Genomic DNA, 15,771 nt, shown 5'->3' with positions numbered 1-15,771 from the left:
AGTTGATAACTTTATCCTGCATAAATGAGTTCAGCTTTCAGGTGCTCCAGTGGCTGGAGACTCTCTCCTAGGACTGTATCCACCTTTTCCAGCCCCTTGAAGCACCTGAAAGCTTAACTAATTTATGCAGACTAAAGTCAGCAACCGCCGAGCCGAGAAGTTCGTAATGAATCGAATCACTGTAACTTCACTCATCTCTACAGTGCAGTTTAGATGCAGTTTTTCTCTGCAAGTTTAAAGCCAAAAACAGGTGGTGATAATAATAAATTAGATAATTAGAACAGATGCTACAGTCCTGGTGTGGAGTGGATTCATAAAAGAAAAAAAAGGAGTAGCATCTTTTTATGTTTTTTGAATCTAAATCATCATTCATTCATCTATACCTATGTTTTGCTTCAAAACTGCATTGTGTAATTGCACTCTAAAGGCTCCTTTTAACCCCTTGGGGACGGAGCCCATTATGACCCTAAGGACGGGAGCATTTTTTGCAAATCTGACCACTGTCACTTTAATCATTAATAACTCTGGAATGCTTTTACTTATAAATTTGATTCTGAGAGAGTTTTTTTCGAGCTACTAAACTAGTACATGGATTGCAGGATAAAACTTACCAGGAAAGGTTAAAGGGGAACTCCGGTGGAAAGAAGTAGAAAACAAATGTTTTCAAATAAACTGGTGCCTTAAAGTTAAACAGATTTGTAAATTACTTCTATTAAAAAATCTTAATCCTTCCAGTACTTATTAGCTGCTGTATTAACCAGAGAAATGTGTGAATTTCTTTCCAGTCTGACAACAGTGCTCTCTGCTGACACCTCTGTCCATGTCAGAACTGTCAAGATTAGAATCATATTCCCATAGAAAACCTCTCCTACTGGACAGTTCCTGACACGGACAGAGGTGTCAGTAGAGAGCACTGTTGTCAGGCTGGAAAGAACTTCACAAATTTCTCTGTAGTATATCTGTAGTATATAGAAGCTCATAAGTACTAGAAGGGTTAAGATTTTTAAATAAAAGTGATCTACAAACCCGTTTAACTTTCTTGCACCAGTTGATTTGAAAAAAAAAAAATTTCCACCGGAGTTCCCCTTTAACATGTATAGCTTGGAAGAAAGAAGAGACAGAGGGGATATGATAGAGACTTTTAAATACATAAAGGGAATCAACATGGTAAAGGAGGAGAGGAGATTTAAAAGAAGAAAAACTGCCACAAGAGGACATAGTTTTAAACCTTTGCCCCTCTAATTTAAAACTAATATCAGGAAGTATTACTTTACTGAGAGAGTAGTGGATGCATGGAATAGCCTTCCTGCAGAAGTGGTCGCTGCAAATACAGAGGAGTTTAAACATTCATGGGATAAGCATAAGGCTATCCTTCATATAAGATAGGGCCAGGGACTATTCATAATATTCAGATTATTGGGCAGACTAGATCGGCCAAATGGTTCTTATCAGCCGACACATTCTGTGTATCTATATGACATATTCTACTTTATGATAGTGGTAAATTTTGTCGATACTTGCATCATTTCTTGGTGAAAATTCAAAAATTTGATAAAAAATGTTAAAATTTAGCATTTTTCTAACTTTGAAGCTCTCTGCTTGTAAGGAAAATAGACATTCCAAATAAATCATATATTGATTCACATATACAATATGTCCACTTTATGTTGGGATCATAAAGTTGTCATGTTTTTACTTTTGGAAGACACCAGAGGGCTTCAAAGTTCAGCAGCAATTTTCCAATTTTTCACATTTTCAAAATCGGAATTTTTCAGGGACCAGTTCAGTTTTGAAGTGGATTTGAAGGGCCTTCATATTAGAAATACCCCATAAATGACCCAATTATAAAAACTGCACCCCTCAAAGTATCCAAAATGACATTCAGTAAGTGTGTTAACCCTTTAGGTGTTTCACAGGAATAGCAGCAAAGTGAAGGAGAAAATTCAAAATCTTCATTTTTTACACTCCCAAGTTCTTGTAGACTCAGTTTTTGAATTTTTACAAGTGGTAATGGGAGAAAAGGCCCCCCAAAATTTGTAACCCAATTTCTCTCGAGTAAGGAAATACCTCATATGTGTATGTCAAGTGTTCGGCGGGCTCAGAAAGGAAGGAGCGACAGTGGGATTTTGGAAAGTGAATTTTGCTGAAATGGTTTTTGGGGGGCATGTCACATTTAGGAAGCCCCTATGGTGCCAGAACAGCAGAAAACGCCACATGGCATACCATTTTGGAAACTAAACCCCTCAAGGCACGTAACAAGGGGTCCAGTTAGCTTTAACACACCACAGGTGTTTGACAACTTTTCATTAAAATCGGATGTGTAAATGAGAAAAAAAAAATTTGTGCAGTTTTCCCCCCAAATTTACCATTTTTACAAAGGGTAATGGGAGAAAATTACACCAAAATTTGTAACCCCATCTCTTCGGAGTATGGAAATACCCCATGTTAGGATGTAAAATGCTTTGCGGGCGAACTACAATGCTTAGAAGAGAAGGAGCGCCAATGAGCTTTTGGAAAGAGAATTTGTTTGGAATGGTAGTCAGGGGCCATGTGCATTTACAAAGCCCCTTGTGGTTCCAGAACAGTGGACCCCCCCCACATGTGACCCCATTTTGGAAACTACACCCCTCACAGAATTTAATAAGAGGTGCAGTGAGTATTTACACTTCACTGGCGTTTGACAGATCTTTGGAACAGTGGGCTGTGCAAATGAAAAATAAAATTTTTCATTTTCACGGACCACTGTTCCAAAAATCTGTCAGACACCTGTGGGGCGTAAATGCTCACTGCACCCCTTATTACATTACATGAGGGGTGTAGTTTCCAAAATGGGGTCACATGTGGGGGGGTCCATTGTTCTGGCACTATGGGGGCTTTGTAAACACACATGGCCTTCAATTCCGGACAAATTTTCTCTTCTGAGCATTGTAGTGCACCCGCAGAGCACTTTACATCCACATATGGGGTATTTTCTTACGCAGAAGAAATGGGGTTACAAATTTTGGGGGGGCTTTTTTCCTATTTTCCCTTGTGAACATGAAAAATTTGGGGTAACACGAGCATTTTAGTGAAAATAATTAAAAAATGTTTTCATTTTCCGATCACTGTCTATTTCCGTGTTTCCCAACCAGGGAGCCTCCAGCTGTTGCAAAACTACAACTTCAAGCATGCCCGGACAGCCTTTGGCTGTCCGGGCATGCTGGGAGTTGTAGTTTTGCAACAGCTGGAGGCACCCTCTTTGGGAAACACTGGCCTATGTAGAGGACAGGAGATTTTTCCGGGTCCTGTACAGTACACAATGTCCTAAAAAAAGGAAAATGGAGCCGCCCGCCCTTTGGACCTGATGTCCAAAGGATCAGCTAACCCTGGTACAGGTAAAGAGTACAGAACACATAATACCTCCCTGTACTGTAGGGGGTGCTACCAGACACCAGTAATTGCATACACTTTAGGAATACAGGGGTTTTACCAGTGAAATATCCATTCTGATTGGTCGGTTATTCCAGCCATTGACACGTTTCGCAGATTCCATAGCATTGTATGTTGAGTCTGGTTTCCAGTTACAATGGTCCAGAAAAAAACCTTGTATGTTGAAACTATTGTATGTTGAGGCCATTGTAAGTTGAGGGATCACTGTAGCTGCATTTAACTCTACAGTCTATAGGTGTCAGCAGAATAAAAGTAAATGAACCAATTACTTAACCCCTTAAGGACGCAGGACGTAAATGTACGTCCTGGTGCGGTGGTACTTAACGCACCAGGACGTACATTTACGCCCTGTGCATAACCGCGGGCATCGGAGCGATGCCCGTGTCATGCGCGGCTGATCCCAGCTGCTGATTGCAGCCAGGGACCCGCAAGCAATGGCCGTTGCCCGCAATCTCGCGGGCGTCCACCATTAACCCCTCAGGTGCTGGGATCAATACAGATCCCGGCATCTGCGGCAGTGCGTGATTTGAATGAATGATCGGATCGCCCGCAGCGCTGCTGCGGGGATCCGATCATTCAGAACGCCGCACGGAGGTCCCCTCTCCTTCCTCCGTCCGGCTCCCCGCGTCTCCTGCTCTGGTCTGTGATCGAGCAGACCAGAGCAGAAGATCACCGAAAACACTGATCTGTTCTATGTCCTATACATAGAACAGATCAGTATTAGCAATCATGGTAAAAAAAAAATGTAAAAAAATGTAAAAGTAAAAAAAAAAGTGAAAAATCCCCTCCCCCAATAAAAAAGTAAAACGTCCGTTTTTTTCCTATTTTACCCCCAAAAAGCGTAATTTTTTTTTTTATAGACATATTTGGTATCGCCACGTGCGTAAATGTCCGAACTATTAAAATAAAATGTTAATGATCCCGTACGGTGAACGGCGTGAACGGAAAAAAAAATCCAAAATTCCTACTTTTTTAATACATTTTATTTTAAAAAAATTATAAAAAATGTATTAAAAGTTTTTTATATGCAAATGTGGTATCAAAAAAAAGTACAGATCATGACGCAAAAAATGAGCCCCCATACCGCCGCTTATACGGAAAAATAAAAAGTTATAGGTCATCCAAATAAAGGGATTATAAACGTACTAATTTGGTTAAAAAGTTTGTGATTTTTTTTAAGCGCAACAATAATATAAAAGTATGTAATAATGGCTATCATTTTAATCGTGTTGACCCTCAGAATAAAGAACACATGTCATTTTTACCATAAATTGTACGGCGTGAAAACAAAACCTTCCAAAATTAGCAAAATTTCATTTTTCGTTTTAATTTCCCCACAAAAATAGTGTTTTTTGGTTGCGCCATACATTTTATGATATAATGAGTGATGTCATTACAAAGGACAACTGGTCGCACAAAAAACAAGCCCTCATACTAGTCTGTGGATGAAAATATAAGAGTTATGATTTTTAGAAGGCGAGGAGGAAAAAATGAAAACGTAAAAATTTATATGGACATTTATCAACGGGTTTAGTCAGGTTTTGTTTACTAAAATTGTCGCAAAATTGTCGCAACTGCGACTACACGATTTTTCGTGCGACATTTTGACTGGAAAGCGAGAAAAGCAAGTTTTCCTAAAATTTACTATGTAGTAATAATTTTAAAATGGACTATGGGTAGTCAGGTATTTATTAACTGCGACAGTCGCAACTGCGCAAAAAAAAGTCGCAACAGCGTTAAAAATTGACTAAATTTACTCCAGCTCAAACATGGAGCAGAAAAAGCTACTACCAAAGTAAAAAAGGAAAAATTGCTTACATGAAAGAAAATTATCAACAGGCTGAAACCAGTTGATAAATACGTCACACATAAGCAAAAAAAAAGTAAGGAAAAAATTACTAAAAAAAAGAATACATAAGCAAACATTGATAAATGTCCCTCAAAGTCCTTAAGGCCAAAATGGGCTGAGTCCTTAAGGGGTTAAAAGGCCATGCAGACCTTTTTGAGTTTCTTTATTATTTTTGATTATTAAGGTGTTAAAACATCATTTTTAAACTTAAAATTATGTTTAGTTTCTTTTCTGCAGTTTGCATGCTTCACATACTGTATAGTGTGAACTGCTCTGTCTTGTTCAGAGTGAAATCTGTCAAAATGCTGTTGGATGACTTGGTCTTCAGCCTTCTCTCCTCCCCTGAACTATTCCTGACTTATCATTTACTCTCATAGGCTGCAGGCCCTTTAGGCCCATGGCCTATGAGCTGCTAGGACATGGGGGAGAGTAATCAAAACTTGTTAAGATAAAATGTTGACCAGTTGCCTATAGCAACCAATTAGATTGCTGAAAATAAAAGAACCAATTTGATTGGTTGCTATGGGTTACTGGTGCTCTGAACAGGTTATAAAAAAAATCACCCCTGTGACTCCAGATTAAGGACCCCCAAACCCTTCTCTCAATGGGGCCTCTCTCTTAATTAAACATTAAGCCTTTTTCCTATGTGTACTGTAGAGCATAGGGTCTTTAACTTTCTACTGTTATCTTTCTGTAATACATTGTGTGTGCTATTTATTGGTTGCTACTGGAGATAGCTCAGTTTTGACAGAAAAGTAGGACCCCATTCTAGAGTTTGTGGGGGTCCCAGCAGGTGGACCCCTGCAGATCTTAATTGCAAAACAACCCCAATATGAGATGTCATAATAGGAGCTCCTTTTCAATATTTGCTATGGTGTCCGCTTTTCACTGCGTGGTATATACTCTTTCTTTTTAGATATATTCTACAATATGTTCTAAGATATGTTCTTTTTAGATAAGAGTAGTTTTCCTCTTTGAGCAATCACTACTTGTTAGAAGGGTCCCTTGACAATAAGCTGATTAGAACACACTCCTCGCAGTCAGCAGTAAACTTTGGGGAAACTTGGGCATTACACTGTGTAGATATTTTAAACTTTTTGTGTCTTTCTTTTAAAGGTTTTATAAGGACTATTTTAATCTTCCAAAGATGGCCACCCTGTCTGTGGTTCCTGAGAAAGCTCTGGCTGATGATCCCATGCAAATTAAAGTCACAGGACTCCAACCTTCCCAAAAAGTAACAATTCGCTTAACGCTTAAGGATGACAGGGGTCATATCTTCCAATCAAGGGCTTTCTTTGAAGCGAACAATGTAGGAGAAGTCAACTTAGATAAAACAGCTGCATTAGGAGGCACCTACCAAGGCGTGCACCCCATGGGTCTTGTTTGGTCCTTGAAACCATTAAAACCATTTCAAAGTCCTGTGAAAAAAGATGTTGAAAACTGCCCGTTCCAGTACACTGTGGACCTGTTTGATGGTTTGTCATTGGGATTATCTCCTGATCCAGAGCCAACTCTAACCAAGACATGTACAAGATGGCATATGGCCCCAGGAATACAAAAAAACCAAATCCAAGAAGGGAGGATTAGAGGCACTTTATTTTATCCTACAGGTAATTTCCAAATGAACTAAATATTAAAGGCTGGATTTTATATTTTATATGTATCTGTCAGTTTTGTTCCATTTTTCAGCTTCGTCTTCAGTCTTAAAACAATTCTAATATACTTTATATATCCATATTCCAAACACTTTTTAAGATCGCTGCTTGTTAGTGAATGTAAGCATTCGATCTTCTCATTTGGAAAAATTTTGGAAATCCTTTATCAAGGTCAAAAAAACATACAGTGACCCCTCGACTTATGATGGCCCCAACATATGATCATTTCAACAGAGCCCATCGTATGTTGAAGGCAGCCTTGACATATAATGCTGCTGTGTGTCGGGGCCATCGTACAAACAGCTATCTGACAGCGCTGACAACTTCACCAACTGACAGATAGTTGTATAATGTGCCCCGTGTGCCCCGTTCTGCCTCCTGTTACTCACATGCTGTCCTGCTACCTCACGCAGGCTTCCACTGTGAGCTCCGTGTAAGCCCCCCCCCCCCAGTGCAGCCATAGCCAATAGCCTGCAGCATCTTGCTGCAGGCATCCAATGAGCTGCTGGCTGCCCTCCCCTTCCTTTCCTATAGAGCTGTAGTCGGCAGGATCGTAATGGAGGACATTCTGTCCCCCCTGAAGGTATTTAAAGAACTGTACAGTACTGTATGCGATGTCACACATCACATACAATACATATACACACTATACACTCCCTACATCAATGTTTCCCTATTAGTGTGCCTCCAGCTGTTGCAAAACTATAACTCCCAGCATGCCCAGACAGTCAATGGCTGTACATGCATGCTGGGAGTTGTAGTTGTGCAACAGCTGGAGGCCCCCTGGTTTGTTAAACACTCCACATACAATGGTCATCCCAGAACCAATTAGCAGTTTCCCATAGAGATATGGATTCAACATACAATGGTTCTGAGGCCCCAGAACCAATTGCCATTTTTACATAGACATATGTACTCGACATATGATGGTTTCAACATATGATGGTTCTCCTGGAACCAATTAATATCATATGTTGAGGGACCACTGTATTGGTTTTATTTGTACTTATAGTCCGTTTTATTTTTATTTTTAATCATGTTGGAATAAAGCTTGAACATTTGTATATTTTCCTACTGGTGTGCCAGAATTTCTATTTTGGAACCTTGTCTCTAGTTCTAAAAACAAAGGAGCACTACTTATGGAAGGAAATACTGTACATTACTGTGGGGCCTCCACTGCTTCTCCATAGGCAGCCATGTATTGATGAGCCGTTTGACTGCATACAGATTCGGGGGACAGAGTGGCACAGAGCTGCATCATAGGAGAAAACGGGGCTTCAGAGACCCCACACTATGTTATACTCCCTGCAATGCTTTCGAAAAAAAAAATCTTTGACCTTGAAAAGAATTTCCAAAACACATTGGTTTTATTGGTACTTGTAGTCCACCCAAACCTCATATTTTTTTAAATCTTTTTGGAATAAAGTTTGAACATTTTCATATTTACCTACTGTAGTCCCGAAACTTCCCTTATGGAAGCTTGTCTATTCTATTCTTTTTCTTACAAGATGACTGTAAGAATCCTGTACAACTAGGGGTTTAGGAACCGGACTATATATACATATTCTAGAACAGTGAGCAGTACCTCAAATTTTTTAGGCTTTTTTTTGTTATTGCTGATCTATCAATGTTAATTCAATGACAAAATATAAAACCACAAACTATTACCATGCACTTGTATTATCTAAAATTGTAGATGGAAAAGGATCATACCCTGGTATAATAGACCTGTATGGTGGAGCTGGAGGCCTTGCAGAATACCGGGCAAGTCTACTTGCCAGCCGTGGATTCGTGGTTCTCGCTCTTGCATATTTTGGATATTCTGATTTACCACGATCATTTCAAAAATTACAGCTGGAATATTTTGAAGAAGCTGCAGATCTACTTCTGAATCATCCAAAGGTACAAGCTGTGACTATTTATTGTCAAAGATTCAGGTTCATGGAAGGGTTTTCAAAAGACCACGTGGGAGATTCTCTGAAAAATGGAATTTCTTAGTCTTCCCAAGAAACTGAATTTGTTTCCTTTAAAGGGTACCTGTTTTAAAAAAAATATTTTTATAAACCTGCTTATTTTTTTTAATAGATTAACCCTTCAGGCTAGGTTTCCATTTTTTTAATTTTTTGTACACCCAAAAAAAAAAAAAAATAAATAAAAAAGGTGTGTGGAAACAGCGCAATTTGTACCCTTTTGCAGTTTTTTCACGGTCTTCTGGGTACCACTCTGTGGGTCGGATGCTGAACGCCCGGTCCAGGGGGTCATAGTGTACCCGTGTATACTATACAGGAGTCGGGAATCCTGTCACCAGACTGACAGGACTCCCTGCTCCTATATCCCCTTTGGGAGGTATACAGAATATACAGCTTTCTATAGATAGCTGTATATAGTGTATACAGAATAGGAGGTCCACTTACCTCCCTCGTTTCTGTCACAGCCGGGTCTGTGTAGCTCCGCCCCTAGTGATTACATCATTAGGGGGCGGAGCTACAGACGGGATCAAGGCTAGTAAGTCTGAAGCTCTGTTCACTTTGTCCATTTTGGATAATGCGAACAGACCCTTCTGCCAGTGTCTACCGAGACAGGGAGACTCCAGCGGTTGCTAAACTACCACTCCCAGCATGCCCCGACAGCCTAAGGCTGTCTGGGCATGCTGGGAGTTGTAGTTTTGCATCAATTTGAGGCTCCCTTTTTAGGTAGACATTGCATTATGGGCACTCTCCCCAGCAGAGAGCGCAAAAAATGTCCTAACCCATCTTTTTTTTTTTTTCTCATTTCAGATCCGTGTATGCAGAGTATTACGGCAGATTCGATGGATTACGATGGATGAACTTGATTATTTTATTTTAATAAAATGGTTAACGAGGGCTGTGGGGGAGTGTTTTTAAAATAAAATAATTTTTCCTATGTGTTGTGTGTTTTTTTTTTTATTGAATATTCAGGCTTATTAATGGAGGCTGTCTAATAGACGGAAAAACAGCTGGCGCTAACCCCCAATTATTACCTCAGTACCCACCGCCACAGGGGTGCTGGGAAGTGCCGGTACCAACAGGCACGGAGTGGCAAAAATGGCGCTCCTGGGCCTAGGCGGTAACAGGCTGGCGTTATTTAGGCTGGGGAGGGCCAGTAACAATGGTCCTTTCCCACCCTGGTAACGTCAGGCTGTTGCTGCTTGATTGGTATCTGGCTGATACTGAAAATAGGGGGAACCCTATGTGTGTTTTTTTTTTTTTTGTTCATTTTTAATTTATGAAAAAAAATGCATAGGGTTCCCTGTATATTCAGTATCAGCCAGATACCAACAAAGCAGCAACAGCCTGACGTTACCAGGGTGGGCGAGGACCATTGTTACTGGTCATCCCCAGCCTAAATAACACCAGTCTGTTACCACCTAGGCCCAGGAGCGCCATTTTTGATGCTACGGGCCGGTACGGCTCTTCCCTGCACCCCTGTGGCGGTGGTTACCAGGGTAATAATTGGGGGTTAGCACTAGCTGTTTTTGGGGCTAACACTAAGCCCCGGCTTAGTAATTGATTCCGTCTATTAGACAGCCTCCATTACTAAGCCTGAATATTCAATAAAAAAAAAAACACAACACATTGGAAAAATTTATTTTATTTTAAACACTCCCCCCACAGCCCTCATTAACCATTTTATTAAAATTAATCAATTTCATCCATCGTAATCCACCGTAATCCTCTGCATACACGGATCTGAAACAAGAAGAAAAAAAACACAAAAAAATGGGTTAGAAATTTTTTTTTTGCGTTCTCCGCAGGGGAGAGCGCCCATAATGCAATGTCTTCCCAAACAGGGAGTCTCCAATTGGCGCAAAACTACACCTCCCAGCATGCCCAGACAGCCTTTTGCTGTCTGGGCATGCTGGGAGTTGTAGTTTAGCAACAGCTGGAGTCTCCCTGTCTGGGTAGACACTGACAGAAAGGTCTGTTCACATTATCGAAAACGGACAATATTAACAGAGCCTTATACCCTTACCAGCCTGGATCCCGTCTGTAGCTCCGCCCTTAATGATGTCATCACTAGGGGGCGGAGCTACACGGACCCGCAGGGACTGGAGGGAGGTAAGTGGACTTCTTCATCTTCTGTATACACTATATACAGCTATCTATAGATAGCTGTATATACTGTGTACCACCCAAAGGGTTAACCTACACTGTCCCGCAGTGTAATTTAACGCTTTCCTTGCTGGACTGGCTTAGCGCACAACTCAGCAAGGGGTTAAGTGAGCCAGCAATGTGTATACTGTATATACATTGCAGGCTCACTGTAAGTTCTTGCTGGGGCAGTAGATATACGTTGTATATATATACTGCTCAGCATCAGCTGTTCTCCCGGCTCTGTTGCCTTGAGAACAGTTGAGTCCCCACAGTGACTTCAGGAGGATCGCAGCAGGTGTCAGGAGGAGTGGCATCTTCTATGATCTGTCCCTTACTGCAGGTACTACTGCTCCCAACATGGAGCCCACTTTGCTCCATGCTGGGAGTTGTAGTACCTGCATTAATATACAGATCGCAGCGAGTGTAACTCCTGACATCCGCTGTGATCCTCCTGTATAATGTATAGATGCGGCCGCTCTTCTATGGTCCCCTGCACTGACATATATATATTATACACATATTCATATTTCCCACAGAGTTGTGATTGGCTGGAACCATCTGGCCAATCACAGCTCTCTGTGGTAAATATGAATAGGTGTGTATATATACGGTAGTACAGGGGACCATAGAAGAGCGGTCGCATCTATACATTATACAGGAGGATTGCAAGGGACCACGGCGATCTTTCAATTAGTACAGATAACTACTACTCCCATCATGGAACAGTGTGTTCCATGCTGGAAGTAGTAGTACTGCCTAAAAAATGTAAAAAAAAACACACACTACATTTTTATTGTCGGCTACATTTTTAGTGCCCTACCTGCCCACATAAATTGATCCCTGTTTAAAATGTTATTAAAGTTTTGTTATACAAAAGATACATTTCGTTAAATAAAAATTTTTCCATCACTACTGTACCTTTTTTATTATTTTTTAATGGTACTCTACGAAATTTTAATAGAAAGGTATTTCCATCACTTTTTTGGATCGCTAAAGTCAAAAAGAGAATAAAAAACGCCTGAAAAAAACGCCAAAGTTAAAACCAACATGGCGTTTTTCTTGGCGTTTTTTCACTCCCATAGACTTCCATGGGAGGAAAACGCCAAGAGTTTCCCAAAAAAAAACAAAGTCTCGACAAGAGGATGTTTTTTAAAAACTGCCAAGGAGCCCAAAAATGGCAAAAGGATTTTAAAAAAAAGCCATACTGAATAAGGCCAAGTGAATTTGGCATTTTGCAGTTCCCTACTGACTTGCAGCTAACATCTGGCCGCAGCGGTTTTTCACAAAAAAAACTCCTTGCGGCAGAATGGGCGTTTTTATTGTAAAAAAAAAAAGTGGATACCTAGCCTCAAAGTGATTTTCATGCTCTCATTGCTGTTAGAGAGCCCCTGAGAGACCCCACCATGGTGCGCAGCTATTTCTCCTTCTCTTCATTTCAGGCGGTGGGACCAGAGTTGGTCTGTTTGCCCTGAGCGCACACACAATCATTTCCTCCCTTACTACTTTAGCCATTCACAACTTGGCACAATATATTCCTTGCTGCTGTGCAATTACATAGTGTTTCATAAAGTGCACTCAACTGAACAGACTGACACTGTGCTGGTCTGATAATTTGCACAGTAGAGTAATAGTTGGCATTTGGGGGAGAAGAGGGTTACTGACGCACTCAGTTTGCAAGGTTGTAATGTGAGAAAGAAAGCAGCAGTGGCAGAGTCACAGCAAGGTAGGGTTACACTTAGCACTGCGCTGCTACTATTGCTGCTGCTACTGTATGGAAGCTAAAGTGAGGGGGAGAAGATTACAGTGCAGCACTGTGGACATGCAGAAGGTACACTGGTATTTACAAAGGTACAACTTCTAAGAACTTTATAAGTGGTCAAACATGAGAATGAAGCCTCGATTTACCTTTTGAGGAACAGTGTGACTTTCTAACATGCATAAAGCACATGGCAATCCCTGGAGGGGATCAAATGGAGGGAAGATGTTTGACACCTTTTGTTTCATGAAGGCACAACACTATTCACTAGTGCACAGCTTTGTGTGCATGCATGTCTCAAAAGAAAAGAAACACCCATATACCATGTAATATGAACACTGGCTGGTGGTTATTCATGTTTCAGCACAAGGTGTGGCAGAAGGGAAAACCCTGTTAGGCTATGTAATGAACATGGTGGCCATCTTAAATGGGAGAGGATTGGGCATGTTAAATTTCTATTGCCAATCCTTTTGTGCTCTCTTAGCCACCACCACTTTTTTTTTTTACCGTCTGCCATTGATGTCTGGCTGTGGCTTTTTCCACCCCTCCCCATTGAAAATATATGCAGGCCCAGCTAGCAAAGTTCGAGTATCCATGGAGGAAAAGCTCTTGGCCAAACGCTATTGAATGTGTATTTGAATATTAGATTTTTTTTTTTTTAAACAAGAATTATGACAAAGTTTTTATCTTCACATATACTAAGAACTTACATGGGCACTGTCAGATCCAAAAACTTTATGTTGTTATGAAAATTAAAGACCTTTTGTAATATGGTTGTTTAAATCATTTTGAATACTTAATAAAGAAAACAGCTCCTGCAAATCCCACCAATAGGGAACTCCATACCTACTGGGACTCACCAGTTCTGCAGCATTGTTTCTGCCCTGCGCTGTTAGCACTGGGTGTTGTGCTTAATAAATTAAGCTTTGAGCTGCTGTGGTGAGTGTTCCTACCTTTTTATTTCTTCAAATGTTACTGATTGATAAATCTCCCCGGTTATTAATTCTTTTTTTTTTTTTTTGTGGGATCTGACAGGTACGCTTTAAAGAGGTTCTGTCATTATGAAAAACGTTTTATATTTTGTAGTACTACTAATAAGATTACTTTTTTAAATATACATTTTTTTTTTTTTTAAATTTCAAATTTACAAAAAAAAAATCTAAGATGAAAATAGCCACCACTAGGGGTCATCTGTCTTTATGCAGACAGACTACTCTGTATTTTGCAGCATATTGGATACCGGCTGTAATGTGTGTTGGTATCCAGTATTAGAGATCACCATTGCACCACTGCAGCCTTCAGCTGTTCCTAAACAACTCCCATGATGGGATGTAGTTTTGCAACAGCTGGGGGTACAATCTTTGTAAAACTCTGTTTTAGAGCTGTGTATTCTCCAGCTGTGTGCCTCCAGCTTTTGCAAAACTACAGACAAAGAATGTGTGGGCATGCTGGGAGTTGTAGTTTTGCAACAGATAAAGGCAACACTGCTCTAACACATTGCTTTACAAACACTGCAGCTTCAGCTGTTGCAAAACTACAACTCCCAGCCGGGGCTGCCATCAGAATTTTTGGGGCCCCTTACATGGCTCAAGGCCATAGAGAGATAGACACACCCCCCTCCACAAGGCAAGAACAAAAAACTAGTGAGCTACATATAAAGGCTATTTGTAAGGGATATATAGGTCGTAGAAAAATGTTTTTGTTTTTTTTACGCTTTAAGTAAAAAAGTTCAAAGAATGAGTAAACTGTAAGACCAATCTGTAGTAGTCTCCCAGTGAAAGTGAGCCAGTTTTGATTCAAGTGTTAACCTTTTGGACACCAAAGTAAAACACATTTCTCTGATCTCATTTATTTTAGGTTTCTATGCCAAAAGTTGGAGTTCTAGGTGTCTCCAAAGGTGCAGAGATTGCCCTGGTCTTGGCTTCCTTTTTACCGCAAATAGGGGCTACAGTTAGCATTAATGGAACGTGCAGCGTATACGGTGGCACAATTTACCGTGATGGTGAAGTTCTTATTAAAGGAACCCCTTACAGGCAGGAGAAGATGGTGATTACTGCAGAGGGTCTCCTGAAAGTTGCTGGATTTTATGAGTCCCCTACTTCATATATTCCAGTAGAGAGGGCACAAGGACACATACTTTTCGTGGCTGGAGAATCTGACCAATACTACAACAGTAAACATTTTGCTGAATCAGCTTTATCTAGAATGAGGAAACAAGGACAGAGCAATGGAAGAATGATCTCCTATGCAGGAGCTGGTCATCTGATCGAACCTCCAGGATTCCCATTTTGCTGGGCCTCACATCTCCGGGGCCATAATATACCAATTATATGGGGCGGAGAGATGATACCTCATTGTGAAGCAGAGAAATCAATCTGGAAAGAACTTCAGTTGTTCTTTCTTCAGCATCTAAATCTTTCTAGTAATCTCTAAGAACTGAATACAAGAAAATATCTAATTACTCTTAACAAAAACGCTGGTGGTATTCTTCAGTTACATTAGAAGTTCTTGGTACAATGTCCTGTTGTGTGAGTTTAGGTATGTCCATTATCTAAGGATTTTCTGAATTGTTCATAGTTTATCAAGAACTGCTTTTTGTAAAATTAAGGTTAATATGTTCTGTATGTCAATACTTTAAATTGGAACAAAATTAAATTTCTGTCCATTTATATTGCATTTTCCTCTTTTGCCTGAATAGTTTTCTCATTTAAAGAAAACCTCTGTCAACTGTAATGGTGAAATCAATAAAAATGTTGTGAAATGATTTGTCTTGTTGAAGATTCTGAGCTGTAAAGTGCTTAAAACACAAATGTTAGCTAAATCAGTACAGTTCGTGGGAAATCCGGTCCCCACCGCTAGCCGGTTGGGGACCGGAGCCGGATGCCTGCTGAAATCATTCAGCAGGCACCCTGGCACATCGCCCAGGGGGGTCCTGAGACGCCCCCATGTCGGCGATCGGAGAAAATC

General features: G+C 40.4%; 1 protein-coding gene across 3 annotated transcripts in view; it reads left to right on the top strand.

The window, feature by feature from the left end:
* LOC130284273 (acyl-coenzyme A amino acid N-acyltransferase 1-like) overlaps positions 1-15,535 on the top strand; it is a 69,892-nt gene extending 54,357 nt beyond the window's left edge. For all 3 annotated transcript variants that reach the window (XM_056534474.1, XM_056534475.1, XM_056534473.1), the window contains 3 exons: positions 6,395-6,888; positions 8,630-8,835; positions 14,662-15,535. In XM_056534474.1, coding sequence (XP_056390449.1) covers positions 6,426-6,888; positions 8,630-8,835; positions 14,662-15,237 — 1,245 coding nt within the window. In that variant the 5' untranslated portion in view covers positions 6,395-6,425 and the 3' untranslated portion in view covers positions 15,238-15,535. The remainder of the gene's footprint in view (positions 1-6,394; positions 6,889-8,629; positions 8,836-14,661) is intronic.
* The last annotated feature ends 236 nt before the right edge of the window (positions 15,536-15,771 follow it).

Source organism: Hyla sarda, chromosome 8 (assembly GCF_029499605.1).
Source record: "Hyla sarda isolate aHylSar1 chromosome 8, aHylSar1.hap1, whole genome shotgun sequence".
In the NCBI taxonomy this organism is placed as follows: domain Eukaryota; kingdom Metazoa; phylum Chordata; class Amphibia; order Anura; family Hylidae; genus Hyla; species Hyla sarda.
This window is presented reverse-complemented; position numbering and strand designations above follow the sequence as displayed.